Below are 14,769 nucleotides of genomic sequence, written 5' to 3'. Positions count from 1 at the left end.
TAGATCAGTTATTTTCCACTAGCAGCAGCCGCTTCTGCGCATAGCTTCGACGCTCACCAGTCATGGCACCATGAGTGGGACGTGCAGGTACCACGGTGCATATATCACATAGCCAGGAGGGACAGTCGATCGTCATTGGCTGCCTGGCTGGTTGCCGAGCAACCTCTGGATTTATCTGATAATTTTGGCCTTTTTGTTTGAATGATTGATTGATTGATTGATTGATTTGTATGATGATGATGATTTATTTAATAGTATTGCAGAATGGGTACATTTCAAACGAAGGTTTTGGGGAAAAATCCTGTTCACAAAAACTAGAGCTCAAACATTAACTTAAGTTACTATAGTTTAGCCCTGGATGGCATTGGTTGGTCAACTGAACAGCTTTTTATGTGAGTAATAATGTGATATATTTTATCCATAGAACCCCAAACGATTAAGAACATATTATCGTTAGACATTAATTCCTATCTGTGTAACCGAGAAACTCTAAAATACCCTTACATTCTCTACTTGACTTGTGCAGCATTTATTTGTACATTTGTAGGTCTGCTATTCTTGAAAATATGGCGCAAATCTTTGAATATATATATTCTTTCAGAGTGAACATTTTTAACTCAAATCTTTGCTTCTGGGGGGGGTCTCTGTAACAACATACCGTATTTAGAGATGGGGGTCCGCAGCCAAATACAGATAATTATGGGGGTCCACATGGAAAAAGGTTGAGCACCACTGACATAGAAACATAGGATTTTCAGAAAACTGTCATGATTTAGAAGACATTTGTAGAATCGTCCTCAGGTCAAACCACTAGACACAGATAGACAACCAACTATAGCCAATCACTGCTTGGCTGTATTATACCTGCCTGACATCAGTGTCACAGGCTCCACCTTGAGGACTGGACGTTCGACGCACCTGGCAGAGATGTTAAGAGTTACTTTATATGCGGCAGACATAATCACCCTTTCCTTTTCATGTTTCTTTTGACAGAAGTATATGTCTCTCTTGCCCAGGACAAGGTCATCATCCATTGCATAGAAGAGATCAAGCTCTCCATACCATCCAGGTGAGTGCAGAACCACATCTCATTTTATTGCTTAAGCGTTTTCAGGCCTGAAGTAAAACAAGTAAGAACAGACAAAAGGATCCAAGCTTAGGAAATATGCAAGTATATCCTACATAGTACTACAGTTAGGTAGGTTAGGTTGACATACAATTGAGTACGTTGGACCTATTTTCTTTGTTTTTAAATAAACACAGTGACGAGTGCTTTCAGTGTATGCCAGGATTTCAGAGGTCACTATAGTGAGGCAATAATGGAAATAATAATATTATTTTCCGTCTTCAGATAGTGTCTCTCATGAAGCGCTATTGGTTTCTCTCCTCTGTGTGCATATACAGTAGGCTATGTCTATGGGTTTCTCAGCTCTTTCTGTGTCAGTGTGTCAAAATAAAGGCATATAATAGCAATAGATTAAACTTGTCTAACGTTAGACAAGTTTTATCTAATCATGGACGTATACGAACATGATTGTGCTCACCTCTAACCTCTAAGCTAACCATTAGCCATCATGACATTCTTAAACCCTATTGACCAGGGTCCTCCAGGGGTCTCTAGTTGGCCCCCTCCTTTTCCCCCTCTACAACAAGGGTCTTCATTCAACAGGGGGTCCCCTAGGGGGGGCACCAAATCTTAAATATCAATCTTAAATTAACCACTTAACTCATTGTGAGTTTATAGATCTGCTATATTCATGTAGAAGTTTCGCCCATTTCCCCACAATGTTTACCTATTATGACATGCCCAGAATAGAGACCATTTAAGGCTTACAGCAGCATAAGAATGAGTGCAATCCAAAATACATATTTTAGATTTACCACCTATATGTCTTCTTAGCCCATGTGGGAAACACATACAGAGACTTATTGTCTGTGTCACTTGTTTTCCCTCCACAACAATTGTTTCAGGTAGCAACAACGCAATCATAACAGCTCATTAAACACCAGTGGTGGAAGAAGTACTCTTTTGAAAGTCAAAGTAGCTATACCACAATATAAAAAAAAAAACTCTGTTGGCTGCACAAGTAAAATGCATTGTATTGTATTAAAAATAATTACTTTAGTATACAAGTATTGGCATATATATATATATATATATATATATATATATATATATATATATATATATATGGGTTAGTACCAAAGGTAAAAGTAGGCCTACCCATTATCCAGGATGTCCCATTTCACAAGTTTTCAAAAATTGTCAAAATCGTTTATAAATAGCAGATCTACACGCTATTTTTGAATAGCCCAATTATAGTGTATATTTTGTAATAACCAAATCAGCAAAGTAAATTGTAACTACAATTATTTGAACTACACTACAGCTCAGAGACAAATTGTAGCCTACTTTATTAAAGTACAATTTGTCTCTGAGTTGTAGTGTATAAGTGTAGTAGAAGTAGCCTACCTAAAGAAAAGTAAAGCATTGAGTAAATGTGCTTAGTTACTTTCCACCACTAACACATAATAGGCCTACCAACATTGTCACTTCCTTTTTCCCAGGGCACATTACAGCATAGCTTTGTACAAGGATGAGAAGAGACCTTGGTGTGAAACTGTTGTTGTGGCTTCTCATCACAGCTCTAGGATGCCATTGTGAGTTGAAGCAATGTATTCGCATTGTGGCCATTTTTTGTGACATAAGCATAACATAGCATTTTTTATCTGACACAAAATATCCACCGTGTGAATATGGTTGGGCTAATTTTAAAATAAGTTGGCCTTTCAAAGTGGGAAGGTTTTGTGGCTAATGCTTATTATTATTGGTGTGATTGGCAGGTGTATCTTCCCCAGAGAAACCAGTTCACATCAATTGCCGGTCCCCTGACAAGGAGACTTTTACCTGCTGGTGGGAGCCGGGCTCTGATGGGGGACTCCCCACCACACATCGCCTCTTCTACCAGAGGGATGAGTGAGGATGAAATGCCATTACCAGCAAAAGTGCTTGATCCATATAAATCAATGTTCTGCCATCTGATAAGTGAAACAAATTGTCAGTGGGAGACTGGCAGCTGAGAAGTTGAGAAATACAGTCCGATTTGTATTCATACTCAGTCAACCGAGCACATCATGTTATTGTTGAGCAAGTTACGCCTGACTTCAACCACACACATGCCTATGAGACTCACACACCACCTGCATTTTATACAAGCATTAGCTCTATATACTTTGTCATATGACGAATATAGCGAAAATACCGATCCACAGTAGCGTCCTACGAACCCAATCCTTGACAATCTTTGCCTATAATGACATAATAATTATATGCTCAAAATAGGGTGCACCAGGTTAATACCTTAACTCTCAGGCAAAACAGATAATTAATCTGTTTTTACAGATTTTACTGTGTATAATCACGGTGTAGGTATTTGTCCATATCAACTCATCAGTTGTCTATTTCTTGAATGATTGCATGTGTGTATAATACCCCCTCAAAACACACACACACACACACACACACACACACACACACACACACACACTCGTGGTATACACAAACGCACTGGGCAGCTTTTCGCCCGTATCAGTGTCGGCTCGCTAAAGGTCTTGTTTTGTATATATATAATGCACAGTTTGGATGGAATACACGAGTGCCCAGATTACCAGTCGGCAGGGAGGAACTCGTGTTTCTTCAACAAGGGTCACACCAAGATATGGGTCAACTACAACCTGACGGTGGTGGCGTCCAACGCCCTGGGAAGCGTCACCTCCGACCCGCTGGACCTGCTGGACGTCACATACATTGGTGAGCTGCTGCTCCTGTAATCTGTGTAGATCATTGGTTCTCCGCAGTGTTGATTTCCAGGTTTATCCCATAGAGGATTTGTGCTATTACAAAAAATATATTCAAAAATATATTCAAATGTCATTTATGATAATTTATGATTTGGTGTGGTTTAATTAATTTATTAAAGCCGATGTGTTTCTCTGTTAAAAAGAAAAGTTTAAGCTCTATATTCTGATAGTAATCATTGCTATACACTTCACAAATCACAAGTAGGTAATGCATTCTCAAGATGCTGTTTTGCTGTGTGTGTGTGTGTGTGTGTGTGTGTGTGTGTGTGTGTGTGTGTGTGTGTGTGTGTGTGTGTGTGTGTGCGCGCGTGCAACTTAATTTAAAATGAGCCCAACCATATTCACACGGTGGCCTTTGGCTGCACACACTCCACACAGTGCAGCCCAGTGCTCCTGAGAATGTGACAATGATTGTGGAAGAGGAGAGCGGGGAAGGCCCACGTCTGCTGATCAAATGGGAGCCCCCTCGTGACACGGACCCCCGCTCTGGGTGGGTGACCATCATGTATGAGCTACGGGTCAAACGAGAGGATGACAAGGAGTGGGAGGTGCGTGAAACGCAATTAAAGACTGTTGAAAGGACCAATGCTCTTGAAATTACCTCGGCCAATGGATCTCAAAGGGGTTCATGTGTTTGGTAAGACGGAGCATTGGTCCGAACGACAACCTACCTCACACCCTAACCCTAACCTCCCCCGGGGCAGCACACCTAACCTAACCCCAACCCTCTCCCGGCCCCCAGTGCACCACGGACCAATGCTCCTTCGAACCCATCTCAAAGTAGGGTCCGGGGGTCCACAGGGGTCCTTGGGGGGTGCCCTCAAGTGAGGAACTGTTTAATTTCACTATTACATTATTTCACTGCAGGCTAGAAGAACCAAACATTAAATGTCCATATAGACTTGGCTGCTACTCTGCTAGTTTAAAGTGCTCTAATCAAACTGCCATATATGACGTAATTCCGAAAGCCAGAAGTTGCCCTCAACAACACAAATGGTCTCTTACAAAATGTTTTCTGCAGCCCAAAACGCATCATTTTGTGTTTCCTTGACATGAAAATGTTTGAGAACCACATTAAGAAGAACCACACCTCTACCACTACCACAAAGTAATATATTGTCTGCCATTTACATTTGATGCAGATAAGCTGAATGAAGCCTGATTTATACTTATGTGGCGTTTGAAAAATAGCCAATTCTGCAAGCTTGTCGATTAGCTATTTCTTGGAGAGAAACGTCATTGTACGACAGTATATTAAGTATTAACCACTTCAGGAAATAATGTTGCACATCTGCCAAATCCTTTTGAAATGAGCAGATCTCTATAAGCTAATAAATCCGGAATCCGGAACGTTTTCGAAAATATTTGCCTATAATAACATGCCCATGAAATATAGCTTTAGTTTTGTTTGTCTAAGTCTTTAGGAGTACACGTCAGGCAGGCAGACACATTTCAGTGTCTACAGCATCCACCCCGGGGATGTGTACATGGTGCAGGTGCGCTGTACACTAGACCACGGCTACTGGAGCGAGTGGAGCTTCACCACCTACACAGCAGTCCCTGAATGTAAGCCTTACTCCTGTTTGATCTTTGGTAGAACCTTGGGTTATACCTGGTCATATTGTATATCATTATCGTCGTATCTGTTCCTTATGTGCTCTCGCTACTCACTGTGATATAGAGAAACTAGTGATTAGTGATGTTTCCTTGATGCCTTGACGTCCTAACCTGACTCCTCGGGCCCGGGGTGGTTATTGACGTCCAGCACCTGGCCTAAATACGGGCAAAAGATGTGGACACAATCCTCTCTGTGAATACATTCCAAAGTATATATACAACTCATGGTTCTACCAAAATCCATCAGCAGTAAAACAAGCTGATATTACATTGTTCTGATAAGATTTCATTATCATTATTATTATATTAGGCCTATTATTATTATTAAAATATTTTGCAGACACTGTCAAGGAGAGCCCAGAGAGGATTTTGCTGTCCATTTTTACATGTGTACTTTTCGCAGTGGCATGTACCTTGGTCATGAAGAGGAAGTGGTATGTACAGTACAGTATAAAAACAACATGTAATTCCGCTGTTTATCAAAAGCAAAAGTTTGGAGAAGAATGTGACTTGTGACTTTCCATTTCAGTGTGAAGCAATGTCTTCTGCCGCCTATCCCTGGTCCAAAGATAAGAGGATTTGATGCTGACCATCTGAAGGTAACGTCACATTACTATTTCTTGCAGATCAGAAAGGGGGGAAAAAAAGGGTTTCCCTGATATCAACAGTGAAGTAATTCTATATGTTATTTTCAGAGAGGACACTCAGAAGAGGTTCTCAGTGCCTTGATCACCAACCAGATTTTCCCTCCTATGGTGGCCTGTATGGACCAGAATGAGGAGCATCTAATCGTGTTGGACAGTGAAGACAGAGGTCCGGGTTCCCACGAGAACCAGGAGATACGGAGAAGCCTGATCACTCCCAACTTGTACTCTGACGCTCACGGTCATATGCCAACCACTGTCCAGAGCAACATGGAAAAGGCTGTGGAGCTGAATGAGGCACACGTTCCAAAAAGCAACAAACGGCCGCCCGGGAAGACCTTGTCTGCATTAGAGCAACTTAAGCTATTCACGCCACAGACGTCAGCCAGTGAGCGGTACACAGGGACCCTGTCAAATCATGGCAGTAACAGCATTGCCTGCGTTGCTGGGACAATTGTGGGCCCTTTTGCAGACAGCGGTTACGTGGACGTTCGGACGAATGAGGAAAGAGGGAGACAGGAAGACTACAGTAGAGTCAGTGGAATGAACAGTGACAATGCACTGTTCCTCCAGGGAGACCCTGCACCGCTCAACATTTCATGTAAAGAGAAATGCCAACACGCAGGTGGCTTCAATCTGATGCAGTGCAGTAGGCCTCCTTTGACTGTCAGTTCAAAAGAGGGAGTGTGCATTGGAGTAGATAATGGCTATGTGGAAACTATTCCCCAGTTGCCTTTAATGTAACATGTCTTTGTGAAATAGCCTCCGCAACACATTTTTATTTTTTGTCTTTGTCAAAAACGTTTATATAAAAAACGTATAACATTCCACCATTCCACCACCATGCTTGCCGCAGTTCTGCCTGTGTGCGTAGTAGAGACTAGAGCAGCCCTTACACGGCCTGCACAGGGCCAAATACGGCCCTTTGGCTGACTGACCGGCCTGTGAAAGGTTACTTGATAATTAGAAAATAAAACGTCATTTCTAATTTTACCGTATGCATGGACTAAAACGGTATTGCTTTCATTTTGAAGCCTGCTTATTCACGTACACGCAATCTGTTTCCTGCATGCCGTGAATTGTGTGTGATTGACAACCTAGCTGTTTCCTTAGTTGCCATCCCCCTCCAGAAATGCTCATGCCAAAAAAAAGAAAGGTGGGTGCCGAATGCAGAGGTTTCAACAAAATATTGACAAGTATCAAGTATTTATTCCCTGAAGTCAGAGGTAGTAATAATAACACTCTTACCAGCTTGTCAAAACAATGCCATTTACTGCTTTTTATATATAGAAAAAGAATCAGACCCGTCTGAAGTGAGTGGTGCAACAGTGACACTCGATGGTGACAATATGCTATTTCCGTGCTCGGACACAGGGACACACATACATTCCATGCTCGGACACAGGGCCACACACACATTCCCTGCTCGGACACAGCCAGGGACACACACAAATTCCGTGCTTGGACACAGGGACACACACATATGAGTGGTTGTAAACTTGTACCACTCAAAATATATATTATGCAGAATTGAGTTCAGCCCTTAATTTGGCCTGGCCCTCCACAATATCTTCTGTTTCTCATTTGGCCCCTGCACTAGATACGGCTGTAGAAGTGATAATGGGCTTCAACACCAGGTTAAAACCAGGTTCATTAGCATTAAAAACATATACCAAACCATTTGATTGGTAGAATCTGTGTTCTAAAAATCAATCATGATGCCTCACTTTTCACTTATATTATACTAGAATTTCGTGCGCGCTTCACGCGCACTCATCCCAGAGCTACTTCGCCACGCACTATGGGAAGAAATAAATGGCGGGAGTTGACTCCACCATTGTTTTGTCCTGAATATTTCCACAGCCTAATTACTAAAGGATTGTGACTGTGGGACAGACATACAGTCTAACATACAATAGGCTACACAGTGAATAAACAATGACCTATATGCCCAGAGTTCTTAAATTAACATACCGTAGTTGGATTTTAACAGAAAGACAATGCCATAAATCAGTCAAAGTAAGTGACAGACTCAACAGTAGCACACAGCATGCAAGGCAGCGATGCATGCATGCAAACATGTTTGTCCAGCTGAGATTTAGTGTCTCCATCTCTCTGTGGAAGAGGTTGCACATGACCTGTACGGCCACACTGAGGCGCTCCAACACAAACACAGACACAAAACAACACCACGCTGTTTGTCCAGTTGACCCAAATCAACACCAATACCTAGCCTGTTTGTCCAAAACACACTATCTGCTCGCCATGTTTCTACTTCGCCACAACCTAATGTTAGTAACAAATGTAGGGGAGAGCCGCCAAGGTTGTAACGCTTCACGGTTGTAACATGGACGTTATCTCTTGATTGGTCAACGCCACCATGACGCCATCGCGTCAGTATGTGTACAGCAACGTACTCTATGTGCCCAGGAAGTTTGAAGTGTTTACCTTTGTCCTACGGGGAGTTATTGGCGAAAATCTGACTTTTTTCAAAATGCGTATAATTTTACACCTGGAGTATATGTGTGCTCCTTTTTTTTTCTTTGGTGTTGGTGAATAAAAATCCACATGGATGTCTTCAATGCTTATGTTCTTCATTAGTTTGCATCGTGTTTAGACGGAATTCACGTTCATTCTGGTCTGTAAGCAACGGCAAAGAAAACTTGCAAAAGCGGGTCATTTGTAACATGTGTTACAAATGGTCCGCTTCCATTCAATGCCATTATATGTAATATTTACATATTTGACATATTGGCCAATATTATATGTTCTAAAATTGTATTGTATTGTGTAGTGTATTCTAAAATTAGTTTAGGGTTGTATAACATTGTACAACTCAATCAATCAAACGTTTGTTGAATCAATGTATTGCCCCATTGGAAAAAAAGAAAAGCCCAAACTGGTACACCCGATACTATTTAATATTTCCCTTATGTTTGATACATTTTCTTATCACATCCATGGTGTGAAAACAATGCTAAGGAGTTGCTTCAATGAAATATAATTGCTTTAAGCTGAAAACGATATGTTTAATGGTGTTTTTTAGCGTTGTTACATTTATCATGCATGCCGTTACAATTAATCCGATATGCGCAGCAAATGTAACACTGAAACAGCGTCCACATTCGGTTTAATAACTCCCGACCTGTTTTATCAAAAAAATAACTTGAAGTGGTTTATGGTAGCTGACATGTGTAGGTCCGTTGCCTGAAAATATTACATGTGTAGCTAAACGGATCTCTGAGTAAAAAAATGAAACGTGCAAAATGTTACATCCTTGGCGGCTCTCCCCTATTAGTTTACTCACAGCACAGCACCGTCACTCCTGTCAGTTATTTCGTCCTAATAACTTGAAGTGGTTTATGGTAGCTGACATGTGTAGGTCCGTTGCCTGAAAATATTACATGTGTAGCTAAACGGATCTCTGAGTAAAAAAATGAAACGTGCAAAATATGTTCTAAAATTGTATTGTATTGTGTAGTGTATTCTAAAATTAGTTTAGGGTTGTATAACATTGTACAACTCAATCAATCAAACGTTTGTTTAATCAATGTATTGCCCCATTGAAAAAAAAGAAATGCCCAAACTGGTACACCCGATACTATTTAATATTTCCCTTATGTTTGATACATTTTCTTATCACATCCATGGTATGAAAACAATGCTAAGGAGTTGCTTCAATGAAATATAATTGCTTTAAGCTGAAAACGATATGTTTAATGGTGTTTTTTAGCGTTGTTACATTTATCATGCATGCCGTTACAATTAATCCGATATGCGCAGCAAATGTAACACTGAAACAGCGTCCACGTTCGGTTTAATAACTCCCGACCTGTTGTGTGTAAGTAGCGTGGTTAAAAGGCCGTGTGTTTCTGTTGTAAACAACTCATGTTAGGTCTGCGCACACTGTATGTTGCTATGGCAACCTGTCATGAAATGCTGCTGACGTTAGCATGTGTGCTATCAGGCAAAAGCTGAGATAGATATGCAACTACTACTGGGGAAAATGTCATACAAAACACAACACCTAATTTCGGAATGTTATTGTGACCTATTGAGCACAAACAGACCATCATGATTTGCTTGCTGGACCTATAATTAATTTATTTGCATTAAATGTCCACTCGCCCATCAAAATGAAAAGCAAGATGGCTGCGACAGATTGTGAGCTCGACGGACAGAACAGAGCTGGTGACGTATGAGCCAGGGCAGTGTTGCCAGGTTTGCGAATTGTAAGCGAGTTGTAGTGTATGTAAGTAGCGTGGTTTAAAGGGCTTGTTTGTGGGCTTGTTGGGCTTGTTTCTGACCCTGTTGGGGCAGTAGTGATTCCGTGTTCCGTGTAGGAAAGCCTCGGGGATGTGGGTGTTTGGGTGTTTGGCCCGAGAATGTGTGTATTAAACAAATGCATTGGCGGCGTGAGTGTGGAAGTGAGGCATTATTAGTGCGAATGCCAAGACTATTCTTTGTGGGCTGGTGCTGAGTGTTAGCGAACGACGGGTTTTGAGGAGATAGGTCAGCAACACTGCGAAGGCCTACGAAGGGTAAGTGTGTGACGTCACTGCCGTGTGAGTGTGTGTGGGTGTAGTGTGTAAGATGGTGTTGTGGGTGTTGCAATAGCGACGTAGATGTTGTGGCTTTGGGTTTTTCTTCTGAATATGGGTACCACTTCTCTCTTGTAATAAAGGATGTAGTTCTATGTAGAGAGGACTTTGGCTTTGGCCTAAAATAATTGTCTACATTCTTGAATCCACCTGCTGACCAGCTATCTGAATTGAGCAATTTATTTTACAGGGGGTTATACAGTATGTGGCCATACCTCTATGACAAAAAAGATATTTAAATGTAATCCATATGCCTAGTGTATGAAACATAAAAAAAAGTTGCAAAATAAGTTAATGTTAATATTGTTTTGAGACTGTGCAATTGTGCATAATTAGGTAATGAATGGCCTATACACGTTCAACAGGACCGAGAGGGGTATATATGCTTACTGCTTATGGTTACATTTGACCCATTTTTTTTTATTAGTGCAGGTAATTGCAACATCCACCGCTCTTGTGAAATATTCATCATAATCATATTCTTTGAGACATGCACACATCCGAGTTTCAGCGAGGTCAAACAAGGAATCACGTGACATCGATCCCCTTCCCCTATTGGCTCATTCTAGGACATGACGTATATGTGTATAGGGAGAAGAACAGGTGTAACCGTGGGTCTCAATGGTTGCCCAGGCAGCCCTGAATCAGGCCTTTCTAGTCCTCGCCAGCCAAATGTCTGGCGTGTCGCCTCATCATCACCCCCAGGAAGACGGTCACGGCAACGCTGCCCGCCAGACACAGGGTGGTCACCACCACGCACACGGTGTGCAGCAGGGGCTTAGAGGCCGTGGGGGCAGGCAGGGTGGGCAGCGTGAGGGGAGGCCGGGGGGTCTGGGCGGGCACGGGGGCCACGTGGAGTCGAAAGGTGAACTGGGAGACGGGCGTTCCGCTCGGCGGCTTTCCACTCAGAAGCTCGCAGCGGTACGTCCCCCACTGGTCCAGCTGAACCTGGTTGAGCACCATGCCGGACTCCTCTGTCACCAGCAGACGCTTGAAGTCGCTCTCGACGGGCACGTGCGTTCCCTTGGCCCACGAGTACCGGTACTCTTTCCTCCCCGACACCAGGCTGTGCCAAGGCAGGAAGCAGTCCAGCACCACTTGGTCGTCCTCCGTCGCCCGCACAGCGCGCTCCCCACAGTCCAGCTGCATGGAGCAGTCATAGTCCTCGTTTGGGCAGGCACCGTTACTATTAAGCTCGCAGCGTTTCACCTTTCGACGGAGCAAACCACACGTATTGGGGCATACTCCTCCTTCACTGACAAACGTTTTCAGGTGTTTCTCCAGGTTCTTTGTGCCTTGGTTTGCCATCATCATAAGGAAATCAAACGGTTTTGATTGTTTGTTTTCCTCAAAGGTTTTAAATGCATTTAGGAAGTCAGTGGTGACTCTATACAGGGTGGTTGGATCAATGACTCCTTTGCTTATCTTGGCCAACCTTTCGTATTCTTCATATGCATTGTTCCTTATATTTATGTAGTCCGTCTGGGTTTTTATGTATTCATTTATCGTTTCCCTTACCCTGCGGTCACACTGAATGCAGGCCGAGGCCAAATGGAGGCAGAACAGCAGGGCCAACAGGCTCCTCAGCCTTGGAACAGAAGGAATAACGTTCATCATGGATGGGGGGCTACCTCTTCAGCTCACTGAATGACACTAATGTTACACCTGAGTCTGTTCTGGTTATGCTCCCAAAATAAGTGTACTTATTAGTTTCGGACCTGAAGCCGATTCTCTACAAATGTTGTCTAGATTGTAGTTCTCACACAAATAGCAGATGTGCAAGCTCGCAGCGCGGCACTAAGTTTTGGAATAATCGAAGCAAAACTCTAAAATTGGTTAACATACTTGACCGATTCTAACTAAACACGTGTACCCTATAATACGCATATAATGTATAACCACAAGGAACAGTTAGTAATAGTATTAGTGTTGCCTTCCAGTGGAATTTATACGGCAATTTGTAAATTGTTGCCTAAAGTTGGTAAATAACATTGTCAATGTGTGACGTCATCACGCCGATGCATGATGTCATTGTTACAGTGACGATGAATTACAGCAATGGTTCTCAACGTCCAGTAAGGGGACCTCCAGGTGGGTCCATATATGGACCGTTATGGGGCTGTAAAGAGATGCAGTAGTAGTTCTCAAACTTTTCGTGTCAAGGACCCCTAAAAATGTATTTGGCCATGGACCCCCCCCCATCTGAAAAGGTTTTGTGCCAGGGACCCCCAAGACGAGAAGAGTTGTGTGATGATTGTATTCTACATTTTCCAAAAATTTGATATTTTTCAAAAACCTTTTCAAAAATAGCTGCTATACAAGCTTGTAGATCTGCCGTCTTTGAATAGCCAACATATTAAATGGATAAAATGGTTAAAACGACTCTGATGCTACATCAAATAGTTTTGCTGGGGACCCCCGGGAATCCCCCCAAGGACCCCTGGACCCCACTTTGAGAACCAATGCCTTAATGTACAATGGTGATTTGTACCTGCCAGACTCCAAAGCTTAATTGGTTGTCACAGATTTTACCATAGTTTTGCAACGCTTTGCAGCTCAAAATAACTCAGCTCAAAATAGGGTGAATCAGCCTCCTTGTCAACATACAAACAGCATCCACACTTTTGTCACACATTCGTTTTAATGAGAGCAACTTTTTTTACAACTTTAGTTTTTTTCAACCGGTTCATGTTCTAGGTTGTTATTAGAGATAACATTGTTGTTTATCTTGTTATAAGATTTTTTCTAAAAATAAATTCATAGAGATTTTAGCTATTTTTGACAGGGGGGTGGGGGCATTCGAACATGGGGCTAAATATGTATTGTTTTTTTTACAAAATTTGATAGCGATTTATTTTTTTATTATTTACTATAGTCCTACTATAGACCCCAGGAAATTACATCTGGCTACAAAAGATCACTGAATGTGAAGGGGGTGACAAACTGACCTGTTGAGCCATACGACACAGTATGGCAGCCCCAGTACCCCCCTTCACATTCAGTAGATCCTGTGAACTTTTGTAGCCAGATGTAATTTTCCTATGGGAAAAAAACTAAAGTTGTCCTTTAACACAACCATTACATCCTGTTGGCAGCAAAGGAATGGCCAGGACACATGAGCATTTATATAAACTTCACCAACTTACTCACATACAAAGTTTTTTTGGCTTTAAAACGTCTTGCTCAAAACTCGCTCCTCAGATACTCATACAACATCCTTCAAAATGGCGGTTACGCGATCGATGAGGACGCGAGGAGAAAAGCCTCTTGAGTGTGCAAAATCAATCATCACTAATGCGAAATGTTGAATTGTGACGGTGAAATTAAACAAAACATTATGTCGTAGCAGTAGCTGTCGGACAGAAACCTCTTATCTCCATATTCTAACTTTTTCAGTTTTTTCATGAATTAACGATCACACTACAGCGTAACACAAACACAAAAGTAGCAGATCCACAAGCTCTGCATTTTTAACTGGTAGAACTGCTACTTTTGCTATTTTTGAATTTGAATGCTGTCATGTATGTCATGAGAGCAGGACCTAGTGACTTTTGTCTCTTATTGTTGACTTGTTGATTTCCTAATGTATGTCTACAACCAATTGTCTTTACATTTTTTGTATAATGCTTTTAGAATATAATTTAATTAATTTGCCTTTAAATGATGTCAGCAAATTGATGATCATCACGAGCTGTACCTCTTTTCTAATCAGACTATATGTCTATTGTGATTGGTTGATTTATTTTCAAATGTTTGTATAAGTCAAAATGCTGTTATGCCTGAAGAAGGTCCGGAGGGACCGAAATGTTGCCTTATTAAAAGTAAAAACTCATGTACAGAGCAGATACTCAGTGTGTGGGTGTATCTTTCTTCTTATGATTGATGTCCACTGGCCTTGTATACGCACCTGTTCATTCTTATTTCTAGTTGTGCGAAAGCTTTTTATCTACAGTTGAATTTGAATGCTGAAAAGTAACAATGTTGGACATGAAGAGGTTTCCACCATACAGAGACAAAATGCACAAAGGAATGTACTGGTATTCACA

The 14,769-nt window shown here is 41.7% G+C and overlaps 2 protein-coding genes across 2 annotated transcripts; one reads left to right on the top strand and one right to left on the bottom strand.

The window, feature by feature from the left end:
• The first annotated feature begins 933 nt into the window (after window positions 1–933).
• Window positions 934–6,888, top strand: prlrb (prolactin receptor b). Its single transcript, XM_080766730.1, has 9 exons — window positions 934–1,069; window positions 2,569–2,661; window positions 2,845–2,977; window positions 3,639–3,811; window positions 4,240–4,409; window positions 5,286–5,427; window positions 5,819–5,912; window positions 6,008–6,077; window positions 6,174–6,888. Exons 2-9 carry the CDS (start codon window positions 2,598–2,600, stop codon window positions 6,864–6,866), a joined length of 1,539 nt encoding a protein of 512 aa, XP_080622856.1. The 5' UTR covers window positions 934–1,069; window positions 2,569–2,597; the 3' UTR covers window positions 6,867–6,888.
• Window positions 6,889–11,377: 4,489 nt separating this feature from the next.
• On the bottom strand, window positions 11,378–12,535 carry izumo1 (izumo sperm-oocyte fusion 1; the record flags this gene model as incomplete). Its single annotated transcript, XM_080765638.1, has 1 exon — window positions 11,378–12,535. The coding sequence occupies exon 1, from the start codon at window positions 12,338–12,340 to the stop codon at window positions 11,378–11,380; it is 963 nt and encodes a 320-aa protein (XP_080621764.1). The 5' UTR covers window positions 12,341–12,535.
• Between the last annotated feature and the right edge of the window lie 2,234 nt (window positions 12,536–14,769).

Source organism: Protomyctophum bolini (assembly GCF_963924005.1).
Source record: "Protomyctophum bolini genome assembly, chromosome: 6".
In the NCBI taxonomy this organism is placed as follows: domain Eukaryota; kingdom Metazoa; phylum Chordata; class Actinopteri; order Myctophiformes; family Myctophidae; genus Protomyctophum; species Protomyctophum bolini.
Note: the sequence above shows the minus strand (reverse complement) of the source record. Positions and strands in the feature narration are given on the sequence as shown.

Coding starts and splice junctions, on each gene's coding strand:
- prlrb (XM_080766730.1), top strand. CDS start 2,598: ATGAGAAGAGACCTTGGTGTGAAACTGTTGTTGTGGCTTCTCATCACA. Junction 2,662..2,844: donor CACAGCTCTAGGATGCCATT/GTGAGTTGAAGC, acceptor TGTGATTGGCAG/GTGTATCTTCCCCAGAGAAA. Junction 4,410..5,285: donor AGGATGACAAGGAGTGGGAG/GTGCGTGAAACG, acceptor CTAAGTCTTTAG/GAGTACACGTCAGGCAGGCA.